General features: G+C 46.1%; 1 protein-coding gene across 3 annotated transcripts in view; it reads right to left on the minus strand.

The window, feature by feature from the left end:
• RNF216 (ring finger protein 216) overlaps positions 1 to 16,503 on the minus strand; it is a 76,723-nt gene that overhangs the window by 48,748 nt on the left and 11,472 nt on the right. For all 3 annotated transcript variants that reach the window (XM_061346163.1, XM_061346146.1, XM_061346154.1), the window contains exons 2-10: positions 13,579 to 13,704; positions 11,908 to 12,038; positions 10,004 to 10,840; positions 8,198 to 8,274; positions 4,695 to 4,797; positions 3,715 to 3,879; positions 2,275 to 2,389; positions 1,884 to 2,023; positions 934 to 984 (exon numbers count right to left, since the gene is read on the minus strand). In XM_061346163.1, the coding sequence (XP_061202147.1) occupies positions 934 to 984; positions 1,884 to 2,023; positions 2,275 to 2,389; positions 3,715 to 3,879; positions 4,695 to 4,797; positions 8,198 to 8,274; positions 10,004 to 10,840; positions 11,908 to 12,038; positions 13,579 to 13,645 (1,686 nt within the window). In that variant the 5' untranslated portion in view covers positions 13,646 to 13,704. The remainder of the gene's footprint in view (positions 1 to 933; positions 985 to 1,883; positions 2,024 to 2,274; positions 2,390 to 3,714; positions 3,880 to 4,694; positions 4,798 to 8,197; positions 8,275 to 10,003; positions 10,841 to 11,907; positions 12,039 to 13,578; positions 13,705 to 16,503) is intronic.

A 16,503-nucleotide genomic window follows, 5' to 3' on the forward strand; every position in this document is an offset into this window, starting at 1 on the left:
TAGCTAGAGCAATATACAGACACATGCAACTGCAAGCTAGAAGCACTGCCAGCATTCATTCTAAAAAGAGCCACAGATGTGCACCATTCCATTAGTTACCCTGTTTGGTTGTCAAAACTCACTAAGCACAACCAGAAACACAGTTTTAAGTAACTTAATAGCTACATGTCCTGCTTGAGAGGTTCTTAAAAGCCACAGAAAACATACTATTTAATAGCTCTTAGCTTACAGGCAGAGAAGCACTTTGGGTTCAGGAAGGTGCAATTGCAGGGAAGCAGCATTCCCACTATTCTTATGGGGAAAAGCAAGCTTTGGATCTAATGCCTTCTCAAAGAACATTTACCCATGTGCTTGGAGAGACCTTGTCTTGGCCTCTTCACCACGGGGGTGAAGAAGCTTGTCTCTTAAGTAGTAAGTATGCCCACATCTTTAAAGGTCCAATATCCCCAAAGTTTGAAGAGAAATGGGCACTGAGAAGGACAAGGTAATCTACTCAACTTTTCTCTCTTTACTTAAAGGGAAAGACCCAATTTTCAGGTTTTTAGAGTCCTTCCTGCAAATGAGGAAAGCCTGTTGGAGTCAGAGCTCCAACAACAGCATTTCTGTTTTAAACAGCCATAATGCTGGTAGCAAGGGCAAGCCTGCTGCTATTCTATTGCAGTGTTTGCTCTGGCCAGCCAAGATACAAGCAGCAGCTAACTGAATTACTAGAGATCATTACATGCATCAATACTGCCTTGCTGGACTCAGCTCTTGTCTACCTTTGCTAAACGCCAGCCAACACACACACTGCAGGTTCTGCCAGCTCAGCAAACGCAGCACAGTGCAAATGCAGCTCCAGGAAAGCTCCATTCCAGAAGCCAAAAGAGTCTGTGAAGAATTTAGTGTAAAACAGCATCTATGCTGATCTCAGATCACACTACAGATACTGACCTTCTGATACTGCTCCTCATTCATCTGCAGAGCAAGGAGGAAGTCTGCATGCTGTAAGAGAGACATGTGCACCTGTATTTATGGCATAGATAAAGCAATTTTACAGCTTCTACGCTCTTTTACATTACCTCAGGATTTAGAAACCACCATAAAAAGCTCCCTGTCTGCTTACACCACCACTCAGCCCATCCTTCCAATCCATTAAGCTATTTATGATTCAGCTAAAACAGATGGGAGAAGCGAAGGATCAGGAACAAAGACCTGAATTCTGTGTTATGGAAAGCTGCTGGTTCAGGTTTCCATGGGCAGAGATGACCTCACCCAATGGACCCCTCCAAAGAAAGCCCCAGGGAACATTAGCTTTGTGATTAAAAGGAGACACTATCCATCTGCCTAAAAGACAAGGATCTTTAAGAAAGGACTGTAGGCACAGAGCTGTGAATCCAGTCTCTCCTCTGACTAGAGAAAACAGTGGGTGTTGCAGTGTTCTCCCTTGAAACACACGGCCCTCAGCACAGAACAAGATGATCTGGAGACACAGGACTGCCAACCTGTGGAAGGCAGGGCGAGTGGACAGACTGCCTTGGGCCTGGTCATTATTCACCATCAACACTGAGCTGCGATTACAAGGCCTCAAGCACCAGAGAAGCCTGCTACCAACTAGAGGAGGAGTTAGTTAGCAGAGCTTTTCCTGCTTCATACCAATAAAACTCCAGAGCAGCGTTTGCAAAAGCAGCAGATGCATAGTTGGGAAAATAAGAAAATCTGTGCTTGTTCTTTTTCCTTCAAAAATCAGTAATTTGGGAAGAGTCATACACGTAACAGGTAGCAAAAGGGCAAAGGTAGTGTCTGAATTGCTCCAAGAGGCAGATTTCCATGTTTAGGGCCAAGACTTTTATAACAGTTGAAGTTGTTTGCACCATGAGATCAAAACAGCTCCTATCACTCACCTCTGCCATCTCTTTCACTTTCTGCTCATAGAATTCCTGCTCCCGTAGCACCAGTGGCAGAAGGGAGCGCTTGTCATAGGACCTCCAGTGCCGCCTCTTGTTCTCCAGGAAGAACATGCGCTTCTTAATTTTCACATCCCCTAAAGCAGAGTTAAAGGCACAGTGAAATGGGATGGGGCAGCCAGAACGATGCTTAAATCCTTCTTTCCCCATGCATCACACTCAGCATCTCAAGCAGCACTGAGATACCTCCAAAACTGATGGCAGGCATTGACAGAAGCATCTCTGTCTTGGGACCGCATCCCTTTTCAAGAACAGCACTTTCCGCTGCAAGGCAGTTCTGCTTACAACAAAGATGTGGAGAGCACAACACATACAACTTGCTATTTACCTTGCTCAAATTTGAAGTCTATATATGAATACTGATTCATCTCTTTCTTCCTTTTCCGTTTCCCACTGGTTTCAGTAGACAGCTCCTGCCATTTTTTGATAGCATCTGAAAAGGCCTAGAAAACAAGAGACAGACTTCAATCCTGTGCTCCTGGAGGAAAGCAAAACCAGACTTCACATCAAATCAAAGCACAGTACAAACATGTGCATGATGCTGATCCAAAACTGGAAAGCAAAACACCCCATACAGAGGCAAATATAGCTCTTTACTTTGCTCACCTTACTGCATTATGTACTCATAAAGCAATCATTCCATAAATGCAAACCAGATGAATGATACTTCACACCACCTATTGTGTAAAGCTATTTCAACTCCATCTGGTGTCCCCTTTGATGCAATAGAGCTGGTTTGGCTTTTTTTGTTGTTGTTGGGTTTTGCTTTTCAGTTAAAAAAGGAAGCTCAAATACTCAATTGAGCAAGTGAAGGAACAAGGGATTTTTGTTTAAGACCTGGAATAGCAGAGAAAGAAGCTCAAGCAAGAGGAGGATATCAGAGCAGATCCAAGTCAAATGCTTGAAGCCACATTTACATTCAGTTTGCTGATACATAAACCAAGTGTCTCTGCAGCTTCCTTACAGTGATGATCTTTTACAGGCAACAGACCTCAGAGCAGCCTTCCAGTATCTGAAGGGGGCCTATAAGGATGCTTGGGAGGGACTGTTCATTAGGGACTGTACAGGACAAGGGGTAATGGGTTCAAACTTAAACAGGGGAAGTTTAGATTGGGTATAAGGAGGAAGTTCTTTACTGTGAGGGTGGTGAGGCACTGGAATGGGTTGCCCAGGGAGGCTGTGAATGCTCCATCCCTGGCAGTGTTTAAGGCCAGGTTGGACAGAGCCTTGGGTGCCATGGTTTAGTGTGAGGTGTCCCTGCCCATGGCAGGGGGGTTGGAACTGGATGATCTTAAGGTGCTTTCCAACCCTAACCATTCTCTGATTCTCTGATTCTAATACAGGACTCATTCCACAAGTCATCATCAAAAGAACCAGGACAGAGAAACTGGGGCTTCTTTTCAATTCCATGCAGTCAGTTAACTAATAGCAGCAGTTAAACGTTAAATGTTTGAAGATTCAACTGAAAGTCTAGGTTTTACTGACGATTATATGACACTTCAGCAGCAATGTATGGGAACACTTCTCAGTTTAATGCATCACCTACTGTCAACTAGCCAGTTCTATCAGAGAGAAGTAAAACCTTCCTGCAGCATTCTGTCTGACCAATATATTTTGCAGGTCTCCTCTAAATGGATTAATACGTCTTAAAAGGAAAGGAAGAGCATTAAAAAACCCATAACCATGTGCTAGCAGCTGATACAGTGAGGCAAAAGACACAGAGATGAGGGATAACCCGAGGAAAGGAAAGAGACTTGAACTGGAGAACCTTTCGTGTGATTGCATAGTGTCCCTTCAGTTCACGTAGTGCCCACTTAATGTCTTGGCTGCTGAGCATTTTGAAGTCTGCCATAAGGAGGTCAGCTGCCTGAATAAAGCACCGCTGATCCAGTGGGGCGAGCTTGAAGAAGTCAAAGTAGTCCACTTTAGGCACCTAGGGAGACAATGCAAAACATAAGAAGGCTGCTGTAAATATACACAAGGCCACCACAAACCACTCTTTCAGCTTCTGCAAGACCAGCCCAAGTTCAGGTTAACATGGCACCCAGTTCTGAGCATCTATCTAAGCATCAGCTCAGATGGTGTGTGAAAGCCTACTGGTCTATGCACTTGTGTGGGTAACCTGCCCCGAGCTGCAGCTCTGCTCCAAGTAGGACCCACACCACATAGTTTAAAGCCATTGTGCATGGCTGCATGAGACAGCTCAGAGAGGATGCATTTAGGTTACTATAAAGCCATTTTTATTGGCTGGAGGTTGAGAGATGCTTCCAAGAGTAGAAAGAGTTGAATACCCATTCAATGTTTCTCTCTTAGGCCACACACAGAGCTATTTTAATACACTCAAAGGAGCTCAGAGAGAATGTGTTGTCAGATGGACTGTATAACAACTGAGTAAACAGCAAAACCAAGAAGCAGGCTGAAGGGCAAGGGAATTCTTGTATCAGTTACTACAATGAACACTTCAGATGGGGTGGCTGACAGGCAGGCAGGGCAGAGGGTCTTGCTGGTGGCCAAAGAGCAGCCACGGTGCAGCTACACAACAGCAAACCAGGAGAGTCTTAGAAGCCATCTTGCAAGCAACTATCACTACTTAACACTGTCTTAAATGCATCCAAAGGCTCCTTATGTAAGTAAAGCTCAACCAGACACCCTACAAGTATGTACTACTAAAACCAGACATCCCAAGCTCCGCTCAGGTTGAATGGACTGGACGAGAGGCATGCTGCAGATGAGGATGCTCTCACTTGCCTTTGTCTCATCTTGGCTGGGAAGCAGGCTGCTGCTGGGATTTAAAACCACTCTGCCTTCCTTCTTTGGGTAATCTGGATTCTCCAGAAGGAAGTTACAAAGCCTGAAAAGAGAAATACAGGGTTACTTGAGGGCCTGGGAGCTCAGGGTCATTCCTCACTTGTCTAATTTCAGTATCTTATTATGAGGCTGGGGAGGCAAGTCAGCCTGCCCTGTAAAACCCAAGGGAGGTCCTAGGCTGGAGCACACTGCAAGCAAATGCCTTAGATTTAGGTAAAGAATGTTTGGCTCTATGACTGCAGAGGGAAAGCAGAGATTTGCCTTTCAGCAATTCAATTCATATACATGAAGCCTGTATGGGTGAGCTGCTAACCAACCTACATCTCTTTCCATGGCAGAGGTGAACAATCAGGCTTCCTTCCTCACTCCCACCCATGTGAAGTGGTACCTGGACTAAGAGTTAAGGTGAACTAACTTTCTGCTACTCTGGAATTCACATTACAAAGACCATACAAGAAAGAAGACTCCCAGCATCAGCAGCATTAACTGAAACCTGTGGCTAACACAAATGCATCTATGGCAAAAGCAGCATGCAAACCCTCACAAAACCCAGGAAAGGTTCGTGTCTTCCTCAAGGAAAGGTTACAGATTCAAACTGGAATTAGAGCTTCCAGTCTTGATCTATTTCCAAACAGAGCAGAGACAAACATGTTTAAACTGTGTGACCATACTATATGTACTCTGAATACAGGTTTCACTGTAATAAAAGCTTGAAATCACACCAGATTCTCCAGCTTCTACTAGAAACTGGTCTAATGAGAACAGCATTCAGAAAGCAATCACTAAAACTTGCTAAAGCAATTGCACACCAGCCTCTGAATGCAGCGGACCTGAGCTCCTATCACAAACAATCCTAACTGGCAGGTAAATGGAGTTTCTGGCTTAGGAAAGACCCTAACAAGCAGAATATCCCATTGCTGGAGAGCCACAAATACTTTAGAAGCCCTTTTGAAAGGGAAGCTTGCTGGAGGCCGTCTGAAGCAGGCTTTCACTGCTTATTCTCCACCATCACTACCCGGTGATGTGCTGGCTGGGTCAAGTAACAGAATCAGTTCCTCAGTTTCCCCAGCTGTAGGATAATATGCTTTATAAAGGGCTTGGACAAGCATTAGCATTTGTAAAACTTGCTGAATGAGAAGGTGCAAGGCTGCAGCAAAGACATAATTGCAGCTAATTCACATTCCTGATGTCAGAAATCAGTCCCTCATTAAGAAACCAGACTGGTTTGAAGCATTAACCCACTATCAAGGCATGATTACTTTAGCCCTGCTTTCACATTCAAAGCAGAGGCACTTCTTTCTGGTTAATCAGGTATTGACAGATTGAGCCAGAAGCTTTTGACTGAGCGTGAATGCTTCTGCACACAAAAGCTGAATGGATGATACCCTGCTAAGAGCAGCTCCCCCATCTTATCTTCCACATCAGCTGAAAGTTCTTTATGATGATCAGCTTGGAAAACAACAAAATACCTTGGCACTGAGCATTTAACAGACCCCAGCTCTCCCCCTTGGCATCCTTTTGGTTGAAGAGAATTGTTTTAATCCAACAACACAGAAACTTCAAGGAGCTCAAACATGAGGGTGTCAGCTGAGGCTCTGTCAGGATGCATCTGAACTGTTCTGCATGTTGCCATCTCGATGCTTGGGATTTCCAGAGATGTGAACCTTCGGTGCCTGACAATTAGGGAAGTGGGTCCCAGCACACAACGCATGCACACTTGCAGCACTGTTCATTAGTATCTGCACCACAGGACACAGAGCCACTTAAAAGCCTCATCCCTGCCCAAACCCAGCCACCCTTAGTTATTGTATTTCAAGCCTGATTCGGCTTGACACACCACGGACATCAAAGGGACCCTGCCAGCGAGGCTGACCAGGGCTTTGACCCATTTGTTCTCACACAAAAGATGCAGGGGCAACTCAAAAAGCTGGTTTGGTTAAAGGGATAAAAATATGGAGAAGAAATCTTTATCATCCAGTGAGTGGGTAACGCGCCGCTGAGCAGACACTGTAGATGGCCTACAGGGAAGCCTGTAAGCACCTTTTCATCTCACTGGGTCTGTGGCACACAATGGGAGACATTTCAGGGCAGAAGGGAAGGAACACATTAAGACTGACAGAAGCTGATACTGTGACTTAATTCCATCAGGCTTCATTAAATCCCACAGGACACAATAATAAGTTGACAAGTGAGAGGATCCTGCAGCCAGATGTGTAACTTCAGCAGCCCCATTGCTCCAAGGAATGGCTCTACTGGTTTTCTACACACAACCATCTACAATGAGGTGCACAGGTATGTGGTATGGGCACCCAAAAGTTTCTCTCTTACTGACCACACCACCACTGCAGGGAAAGCACTTTAGAAAGACAAGAAAGAAGTTAGCTTCTTCCTAGCCAAGAAGCCCTACTTTGGACACACAGCAGCACAAAGGCAGCAGAATAGGCAATCTATGCCCGATGGACTGGATCATTCCAATTTCCTTGCCAGTTTACTTATTTATGGTCCAATAACTAATTCCAAGCCTCACGCACTTAAATGCTGCTTAATTAGTGCCCTAGTTAATGGGAAAGGGGCCTTGGAGTAATACAAGAGAGGGAATGCTCTGGCAACCAACACCTATTCTTCATTCTTGTATCACGCAATAACTAGTTTCAGCATGTTTGAGATAGCAGTGACAGCTGTAGAGACAAAAAACACAGAGAGAGGGACCACCAAGCATCAGACACAAGTGAGTTACTTCAAACCCCTCTCCCCTCTGTGCTGCTGGTGCCAAGACAAGTAGGAAAGGAGGTCTTCACCCTCTTTTTCCATTCCTTTTAGTGCCCTTCTTGGCTCCTGTTTCTGCTCAGCTTGATCAAAATCAGTCCCTTAACAGGTATCTAGAGCCAATCCTACCAGCCCTTAAACGTGTTTGTTCTATTCTAGCTGCAAAAAGTGATGTGAGAGAACTCGAGCAGTATCACTGCTACTGGCTTAAACACAGGGGATAAAAGCCACCATGATGGCAATAAATAAGGGAGACCAAACCAGTGTCATCTTTACCTGGAAAAAGCCAAAAAAACAGTGAAATTAAGAAGCAGGAAACTCTTCTCCAACCCGAGTCAGCAAACCACCTTCTTATGTTTTACAGAAGTCATCTCAATACCTTAATCCTGATGCTCACCCTTTTTAAGAAGCCTAGTAACAGTTAAGAAGTGATATGTAATCTTTAAATAAGTAAATGATCTTAAAAGCAGAGAAGCTACAGCACAAATGTAAGAATTAAAGAGACTTTAAGAAAAGCCCTATTACAAGGAAAAATCCCAACAAATTCCCTGCTCTTTGGCACTATCAACACAGTGCTGCCTCCCAGCCTGGGTATGCTTTAGAACAGTGTGGGGAAATGGAAACGTGACTATAGCCAGCCTGTTGTACAATACACTGGCTCTTAGCTCTGTACTTACACATTTAAGTCACAGCAGTTCCTGATGATGATGAGCTCTTCAATGTAGTCCTCCTTCACATCTGGGAATCTTGCTTCCTACAGTAGGAAAAGCTATAGGTTATGGAGGTATTAGAAGAGCTGTGTAGCACAACCTAGTGAATAGCACCAAAAAGACACAGATTTATGTGTCTGTATGTATCACACTCAGGAGACAAGGGCCAAAACTGGTTTCAAGAGACCACTTCTATCCATCCAGCACGGATACTGCAAGGTGCTGCCATCCCTTTGCTCCACAGGATGATTCCTAACACCATTTCTCACAAGAAGGATATGGGTAGTGAGATTAGGCATGAGTAGCTGACCTAACAAGTGATTCAGGCTCAATGGAAAGAGGCAAAGCATGTAGGTATGATCTACAACACAAGAAAAGCTAATATTTACCTTCAGACAGAAGATTAAGGAGTTCCAGACTGTGTGCTGAAATACAGCATTCCAAAGGCAAAGGAAAAACCCCAGCAATACATACAACCCACCCAAAAGCACCCAGACACATTAGCAACAAGCTCAGACCAGACAACAAACCTTTCCTGGCATTACTGTGCAAGCTTTCCCAGCATTAGCCACATAGCAAAGAGCACCCATTGCTACTCTCCTGATGGGTTTCTGTACAGGTATTGCAACTATTGCACCAGATGGATTCCGCCTTGCAAGACTGGACTGGTCAGGGCTGTCAAACAACTCTGACAATGCACAAGTATCTACTTCCCCATCTCAAATCAACTCACTCATCCACGAGGTCTGGCTTGGAAAGAACTGAATTAGCTGGACTGGTACTTGAACCCCAGTTGTCCCAAATAGAATGAGATACAGGATGTGGAGGGAAGACTTGGAGGGGATGGGAGTGGTGGTGCACACAGATGCAGGGAAATACACTCTATTGCAAAGTAAGTATTCATAAGGCATCAAGAGAGATCCTTCCTCCCTAGCAATCAAGGGGAGGAGTGTGCATTGGAGGGGAAAACACAGAAATGTGAAGCTTCCCCACACTTTTGTTTTGTTTTTAAATACACAGAAGCTGCTGAATGTCCCAAAGGTGAAGGAAAACCCTTCCTGGTGGTTCCATTCTGGTGGTTAGTGCCCCTCGAGCTCAGCTGCACAGGCAGAGTCAGAAAGGACTGGATGGAGTTAACTTCTAAGAGTCTTCATGCTGCTTATCCAGTAATCCTTCACTGCTACCGCCTGGAAATCCACACTGCAAGGGCAACCATCACCCCCTGAGCACCAGGGTGGCTTTAACGCAGCCATGGACCACAGTGCTTTAGCCACGGCTCTCAGCCATGTGTCTCTAAGCCTTCTCTACCTCACCCTTTATCCCTCTGCCAGTGTTCAATGTCTCTTTTGCCCCTTTAGCTCCACATCCATTCCTAAGCAGCTCTAGAAGGTTAGGAATCAGACAAGAATAAACTAGCAGAACCAAGAGGGCAGTAGCCTTTAAGACTCCTGTTATTTCACCCCACTGCACCCTTGAGACCCTACCATCAACTCTGCTAAACATCTCTGGCCAAGAACCCATCCCCAAGCAAGCAGTGCCCTCAAGATTCACACCCTCTCAGCACTTCAGTTAGTCTTTCAAAGCAGAGTTTCCCAAGGCAGCTCCTTGCCTGCTCCTCACCTGCTGCATAGCTGACTCTCAGCCAAAACGAAGAGGATTTGCAGCTGAAGTCAACAGGGCTGTGCTTTGAGCATGTGAAACGCTACACACCTTGAAAAACCTGTCTGGGAATACCATGCACACAGAAGGCAAACAAGCCCTGGGAATACTTACTGTCTCTCTGATGAGCTGTGCGGTGAGGTCCTGGTCCTGCCCAGCAGCTCCTTGCTCTGGAACGTTACTAGAGCCAAGTTCCTGGCAGCCCTGTGCAGGGAATGCTGGACCTGGCTGTTCATTGTCTACTGCTGCCTGTGGACCCGTTTCTTCTGGTGGATGTGCTGGCTGGGGTGAAGCAGGACCTGGAATCCCATCCTGCTGTGGTTCAGGTCGTGGGAAGACCGGCCCAGGAGCCTTCTCTCCATATGCCCTTAAAGATCCTGGGTCTGCTTCAGGCTGCCCTTGCTGAGGAGCACAACTATTTACTACAGCATGTGGCTCTCCTTCAGATGGCTGGACATGTGGATGATCCTCATGGATCTCCTGCTCTGCAGGACCCGCATCAGCTGGTTCTCTGAGGTTTTGCTCGGGCTCCAAGTCCTTTCCCTGGGTTTCCACCTTTTCTTCCTGTTGTGGTGGAAAGTCTGTATCCTCCAGAATAATGATTTCTTTGTTAACAACAGGCTGTGGGCTTGTAGTTATTGCTGGAAGCAAACTTGGACCAGGCTCCTGGTTACTTGTAAGTTCAAACCCAGGGCCATTAAGCTCTGATGATCTGGGCTGTTGCAATTCAAAGTTCATATTCTCACCCTTGCTCGGTCCAGCACTGCTCTCCTCCACATGGTTATCCTGGTCTCCCTGGCTGGACAGAACTGGGATCACATCTTCAGGATATGTGCTCCTCAAGGGCTCAACAGCACTTTTAGATCCTCTTTCTCCCACAGCATTTGCACACTGCCATTGAGCAGCAGGTCTGATGACATTGGGGCGTGGAAGCTGCTGATGCTTTGGGGTCTAAAGTGAAGATAGACAAGAGTAAGTAAGCAGGAGTTCTTTTCTGCATGGCAGAACCCTTGCTCCAGGTGATCTTTTGAATCTCATCAGATTTCTGATGGGAAACACATGAAGTCTGTTTAGCAAAGCCCTTAATAAGCCACAAAACTGCAACCTATGTACCCTTGTTGCACTGAATTCCAGCCTCAGTCTGTCCCCAGGTGCTAAGAGAACACTGGGCAGAACTGGGCATGCACAGGACTTTCAGAGTGGAATAATCTCCTAAACTCCCATCAGAACAGTCTGGGAAGGAGGAACTAACTGCTGGCATGTTTGCATTCTTACTGATTTATCTCAACAGCCAGAAACCAAAGCTCAAAGCATTAACCTCTGGCCTTGTTCTTGCCTCTGGCAGACAGGCTGCTGTATGACAACAGCCTGAATATTCCCTGCTACTGTTTCCAACTAAGAAAGAGAAAGGTCAATATTGGAACCCATTTTCTCAATGCCTTGGTTAATCCAACATAGAAGTGGAATATATTCTTCATATAGCTTAGATACAAAGTTAGACACTGAATCTATGTAAGCTAAAGCCTTTGGTCCTCCTCTCTGCGACTGCCTGTGCCAGTGGAAAGGTTACAGGTGATACAGGTGGGCTGGCTTTGTAAGTATGCAAAAATATAAGTGCCTGCAATAGCCCAACAAGAATCTGGATAGGATAAAGGGATCTAAAGCACACAAGGTCAAACAAGGCACGGTTTGAAAACCTGCCTCTGAAGGAACATCCCATCCTTTTATGAAGCACTCCATCTCTCTGGATCTCAATAGACAGCTTTACAGAAGCTACAGTCTTTGTTAATTAGAACTTTAAATACAATAGAGTTTAATAGTCTAGATCTCCCCTCCTGTGCCCAAAAAACGATTAAACAGAGCCAGCAAAATGCCATCATTTCAGCATCCATTTCAGCCATCCAAAGTAAATTACCATAACTGGACCAGACTCTCAAAAGAACACATCAGATATTCACAGGAGAGCTGGCTGTAAAGGCCATGAATAAAGCAGGGCGAGGACAAGAATGACAAATTACCTCCTCCAAGATGACTACATCATCATCATCTTCCTCACGCTGCTGCTCTGCTGGTGCTTCCAGCGGGAAAGGTAATTCTTCATCCGAGGAATCCAATGTCAGGACACCTTCGTACCTGCAGTCTATCCAATCTGTGGGACACATGAAGTCAGCTATTTGCTCAAGGTAAATAACTGAAACCCCAGGGCACAGGCACTGATACATCTCAAAAAGCAATCTGCACATTTGCATTGTGGTGATAGGGAAGAAGTGCTCAAAGGCCACCGATTCCTCTCCAAATGCAATTGTGGCACAGTCACAGCCTCTCCTGCCTCCCTCAGCCCCCTCTGAGCACAAGCCCTGCACAAACTACAGCTCACCACAACAGCACATGCATGAAACACTCACTGACACTTAACACAGAGGTACTTCTATTCCAAACTTCAGGACAAGTCAAGCTGCTGCAAAATGTATCCTGAACACGCTATGCACAGACTGCTTCCCAGTTTTTGCATAGAATTCCTGAACTTTCAGTTATTCAGGGATCATATGTTTTCTTTTATTAATGTACAGTGCATTCTAGAGGACAGAGAAGCTCCTCTATGTAACTCTGCTTCTGAAAGGGTGTGATTTTGCAGGAGTACCTTATGCAAGGCTGAGATAGAGCTCCCGGCTGTGGATGCTGAAGGTACCCTGCTATTAAATGACAACCCTGTCCCTCAAGGCTTGTCAAGAATGGAATACAGATACCACTGAACAGAGCTGCTGGAATCATAGAATTGGTTTGGGTTGGAAAGGACCTTAAGATCATCCAGTTCCATCCCCCTGCCTTGGGCAGGGACACCTTCCACTAGAGCAGGTTGCTCCAGGCCCCATCCAGCCTGGCCTTGAACACTGTCAGGGATGGGGCAGCCACAGCTTCTCTGAGCACCCTGTGCCAGAGCCTCAGCACCCTCATAGGGAAGAGCTTCTTCCTTAGATCCAACCTAAATCTCCCCTGTTTAAGCTTGAACCCATCACCCCTTGTCCTGTCCCTACTGTCCCTGATGAAGAGTCCCTCTCTGGCATCCTTGTAGGCCCCCTTCAGATACTGGAAGGCTGCTATGAGGTCTCCACACAGCTTCTCTCTGCAGGAGAGACACTCAAGGCAGAAACAGAGGGTTTCTGTACTGCAGAGACAGCATACAACCACGCTTTCCCTATGATTTGACACATCATTTTGGCTTCTGCTTTAGCATACGTATTCATGAGCATCCATTTATCACCTTTCAGGCATACACAGAAAGCATCATTTTGCATTCCACTCTTGGAGGAACGGGTGCCAACGCACATAGCCCGACAGGGATAGGAATGCAGAGCCAGCCTCTCTCCTCTGAGGTCCTCAGAAGGGTGGAACACCAGAAGCCCCTCATCTCTACACGGTGTTCCCAAGAAGTTCACCATCTGCCTTGAGGCAGTACAACATGAGAAAGGCAAGAGCCAAATATTTTGCATGTCTGCATGAAAGGAAAGACTTTTCAGTGGGTGGCTGTGAAGGAAGTGTAACAGAGCAGCGACTGACACGGCAAAACAGACCACCAGCAGCTTCCCCTTAAACAGCACTCTTCCCAGTTTAGCATCGAGGAACCCTGCTGCTTGTAAGCAGAGCTTTCACAAAGAACACTTCAGGAAGACACATAGAGCAGCACTCACCTTTCCCTCTGTGACTCTGGAAGCTGTTCAAGTTAATGGCTTCTTCATTTCCATCTCCCTCTGCCATTTTAAGGAGCTGAACTCAGAAGTGTCAGTGTTCAGGCGCAGTCAGGCTCACACGAGGAACTATAAGACAAAGTAAAGCCAGAAGAGCATAAGGCAAGCTCAGCAGCATCCTAATCTGGCTTTCCCAAGACTATAAAATGCCAAAACTTTGGGGGTTCTCCTGCCTCCCCATGCACAGCCTCTCCATAAAGGTATTTTGCTGTGCCACCTCTAAAAGCAGACACGCTTCTGTTATTTCTTGTCCTCACAGTTAAGACAGCCAACTGAGGAGCACAACCAGGCCCAAGAAGACACAAAGATGCTTGAAGCTATGCAGTCACATAAAGAGGTGGATGGGGAGATGCAATTCTGTCCAGCCAGGACTCCAACCCTCCCCAGATGCGCACCTCCTGTTTCTGAGAAGTCAAAACCCCGATGCATCAACTCACATAGCAGTACTTCTGTCACCATCTAACAATGAGGTGCAAAAGCCACTTGCCTGAGCTGCCACAGGGCAACACCACATAAGCCTGCATCTCAAACGTACCTGTTGATGTCATTACAACCATCCCCATAGAGTCCTACCAATGCACAAGTGTTGCAGAAACACCAGCACTGAGGTGAACAGCCATTATTATGGGTCAGATCTGACAGCTCTGCTGCTGAGGAGTAGGACCATGAAGTGCTGACCATTGCTGAAATGGAGACACCAGCATCACTCGTTTGCGTGCTGCCAGGCTGAGGCACAACTTCAGAGGGACCAGAGATGCTTTGAGCTCACCACCACGATGCCCATGTTGTTGGTGCATCGGAAGGGAGCTGCAGCTCTGTCAGGGCAGTGTAGAAGTGTGTGATTTGTTCACAGTGCAGGCACAAAACACATCTGTAGAGCACACTTCCTTACCACAAACAGCAGCTCTGCTTCAGAGCCAGGCTGAGAGAGCTGGGCTTGTTCAGCCTGGAGAAGAGAAGGCTCCTTAAGGGCTGAAGGAATGCTGAAGGGGCCTATAACAGATCTGGAAACAGGCTTTTTACAAGGGCCTGTAGTGACATGATAAGAGGGAATGGCTTTAAACTGACAGAGGGGAGATTTAAGCTGACAGATGGAGGCAGCTTTGTCTCCATTTCAGGGCAGGACACTTGCTCAGCACACATATAAAAGGTGCCAGCAGCACGGTGCAGTGCTGAACCAGCCTTCTTCAGGGGAAACTTCCACCATAAAGGTTTTCAAGGCTACAAACAGTCCCATTCACCTGATGAATGGTCCAGATTTGAGCAGGACATTGGGCTAAAGGAACTGCAAAGGCCTATTTAACCAGCATTACTACAAATATGTAACTACTCCTATACATTTGAGCCCTGTAACCTCAGTAGCACACCCTATTTTCAGTAAGCACAAGAGAATCATGGGCATATTGACGCTTCAAAACATGCTCCAAAAGCAAGCTTTTGGGAGTGTTTCCACTGGGCTCTTCAGCTTCTGCTTTACAAGCAAGGAGAAATCAATCTTTGTTTGCTAGAAGGGCATGGAAGCACCATTCTCATCAGTGCAGACAAGAGCTGGAACTGCAGTTCAGCAGCTGGGTCACTGTCAGCATGTATAAAAACCCTGTGAACTCATTCTTAAAAGGAGTTTGGCTGCCACCTAGTCCTGCATAGCATCTTTCCACCCTGAGCCCTCTCAGTGCTTCAGAAAACAAGATCAGTGTGCTTCTTGCCATCTAAATGATGGAGAAATGAAAGCACAGAAAGGACCAGCATGGCCAAGGCCACTGAGCAGGCTGGCAGCAAGGCCAGGAGAGGCATGCAGGCCTCTTATACCCACACCAACCACTTCTGCTTCCCTGCAGGCTGGTCCTACAAAAGCCCCTGCATTGCTATCATCCACCTCTCCCAGGCTCCTTCAGGCAGGCTCCTGCTCAACCAAGGAGCCTCTTGGCAGGCAAAAAGAGAAGGATCATTCCAAAACGGGCTGTGAAGGAACAAGGATGTTCATGGAAGCCACAAATCATCTCTTGCAGCATCAAGTGGTACACACAGCGGCTAGACAGATGTCTGCTTGGATCTGCTCTGTGCAAAGCTAAGTGGCTTGGATACTTCTCCCCTTACAGTGGCATGTGGGGTGTTAGCAGCAGGGGATGTGTGTATGTGTGAGTGAGCCGACACCACAAATGCTCAGCACAGTCACCAGGAAGTCTTCTTCTAAATAGTGCTTTCTCCAACTAAAAGCCAGAGCTGTTCACATCCAAGAACAAGGGACAAGCCACAAAACTGAGGTTAAAGCCATATTCTCCATAGACAATGCTGGGTCCTGTAGACAGGAACTCGAGCACTTCAACCTTGTGCATCAAGAAAAGGCACAGGAAATGAAATCTGGGCTAACAGAGCATCTGTGCCCTGTACAAGATGCACACACACACACACACAATCAGAAGACCTATGGTGGTTTAAAAGCAGGAATAAATAGCATTAACTGTAATACACCATCAAGGCAACAACAAAAAAGCCAAGCCTGGAAAGAACTGGCAATATAGCACTTCCCTATTTCAAACCAGACTGCAGAAGAACCCAAGCAGCTCAATAAAGCACTGCTTTGAGGGGAAAAGCCAAGCTTCCAAAGAGAGCTAGCAATTCATTTTGTCAATAATTCAGTACAGAGCTCCAGTTTAAACAGCTATCTGTGAGCATGGGCCAGTTCCATGCAGTGGCATGAATAAGAAGTTTGTTCATGTTTCTAGCACTAGGCTGCCAAGAATGTGAAGTAACAAGATCAAAGCCAGGTCTTTGCCTACATAAACAACAGAGCAAGAAAGCAAGACAGATGGGAAGAAGCTATTCCACACTACCTCAGTGATTTCAGTGCCTATTTATAGGTGAAGA

This window comes from Neopsephotus bourkii, unplaced genomic scaffold, assembly GCF_033783945.1.
Source record: "Neopsephotus bourkii isolate Nb327-2 ecotype Australia unplaced genomic scaffold, CSIRO-AGI_Nbou_v1 NB_39, whole genome shotgun sequence".
Taxonomy (NCBI): domain Eukaryota; kingdom Metazoa; phylum Chordata; class Aves; order Psittaciformes; family Psittacidae; genus Neopsephotus; species Neopsephotus bourkii.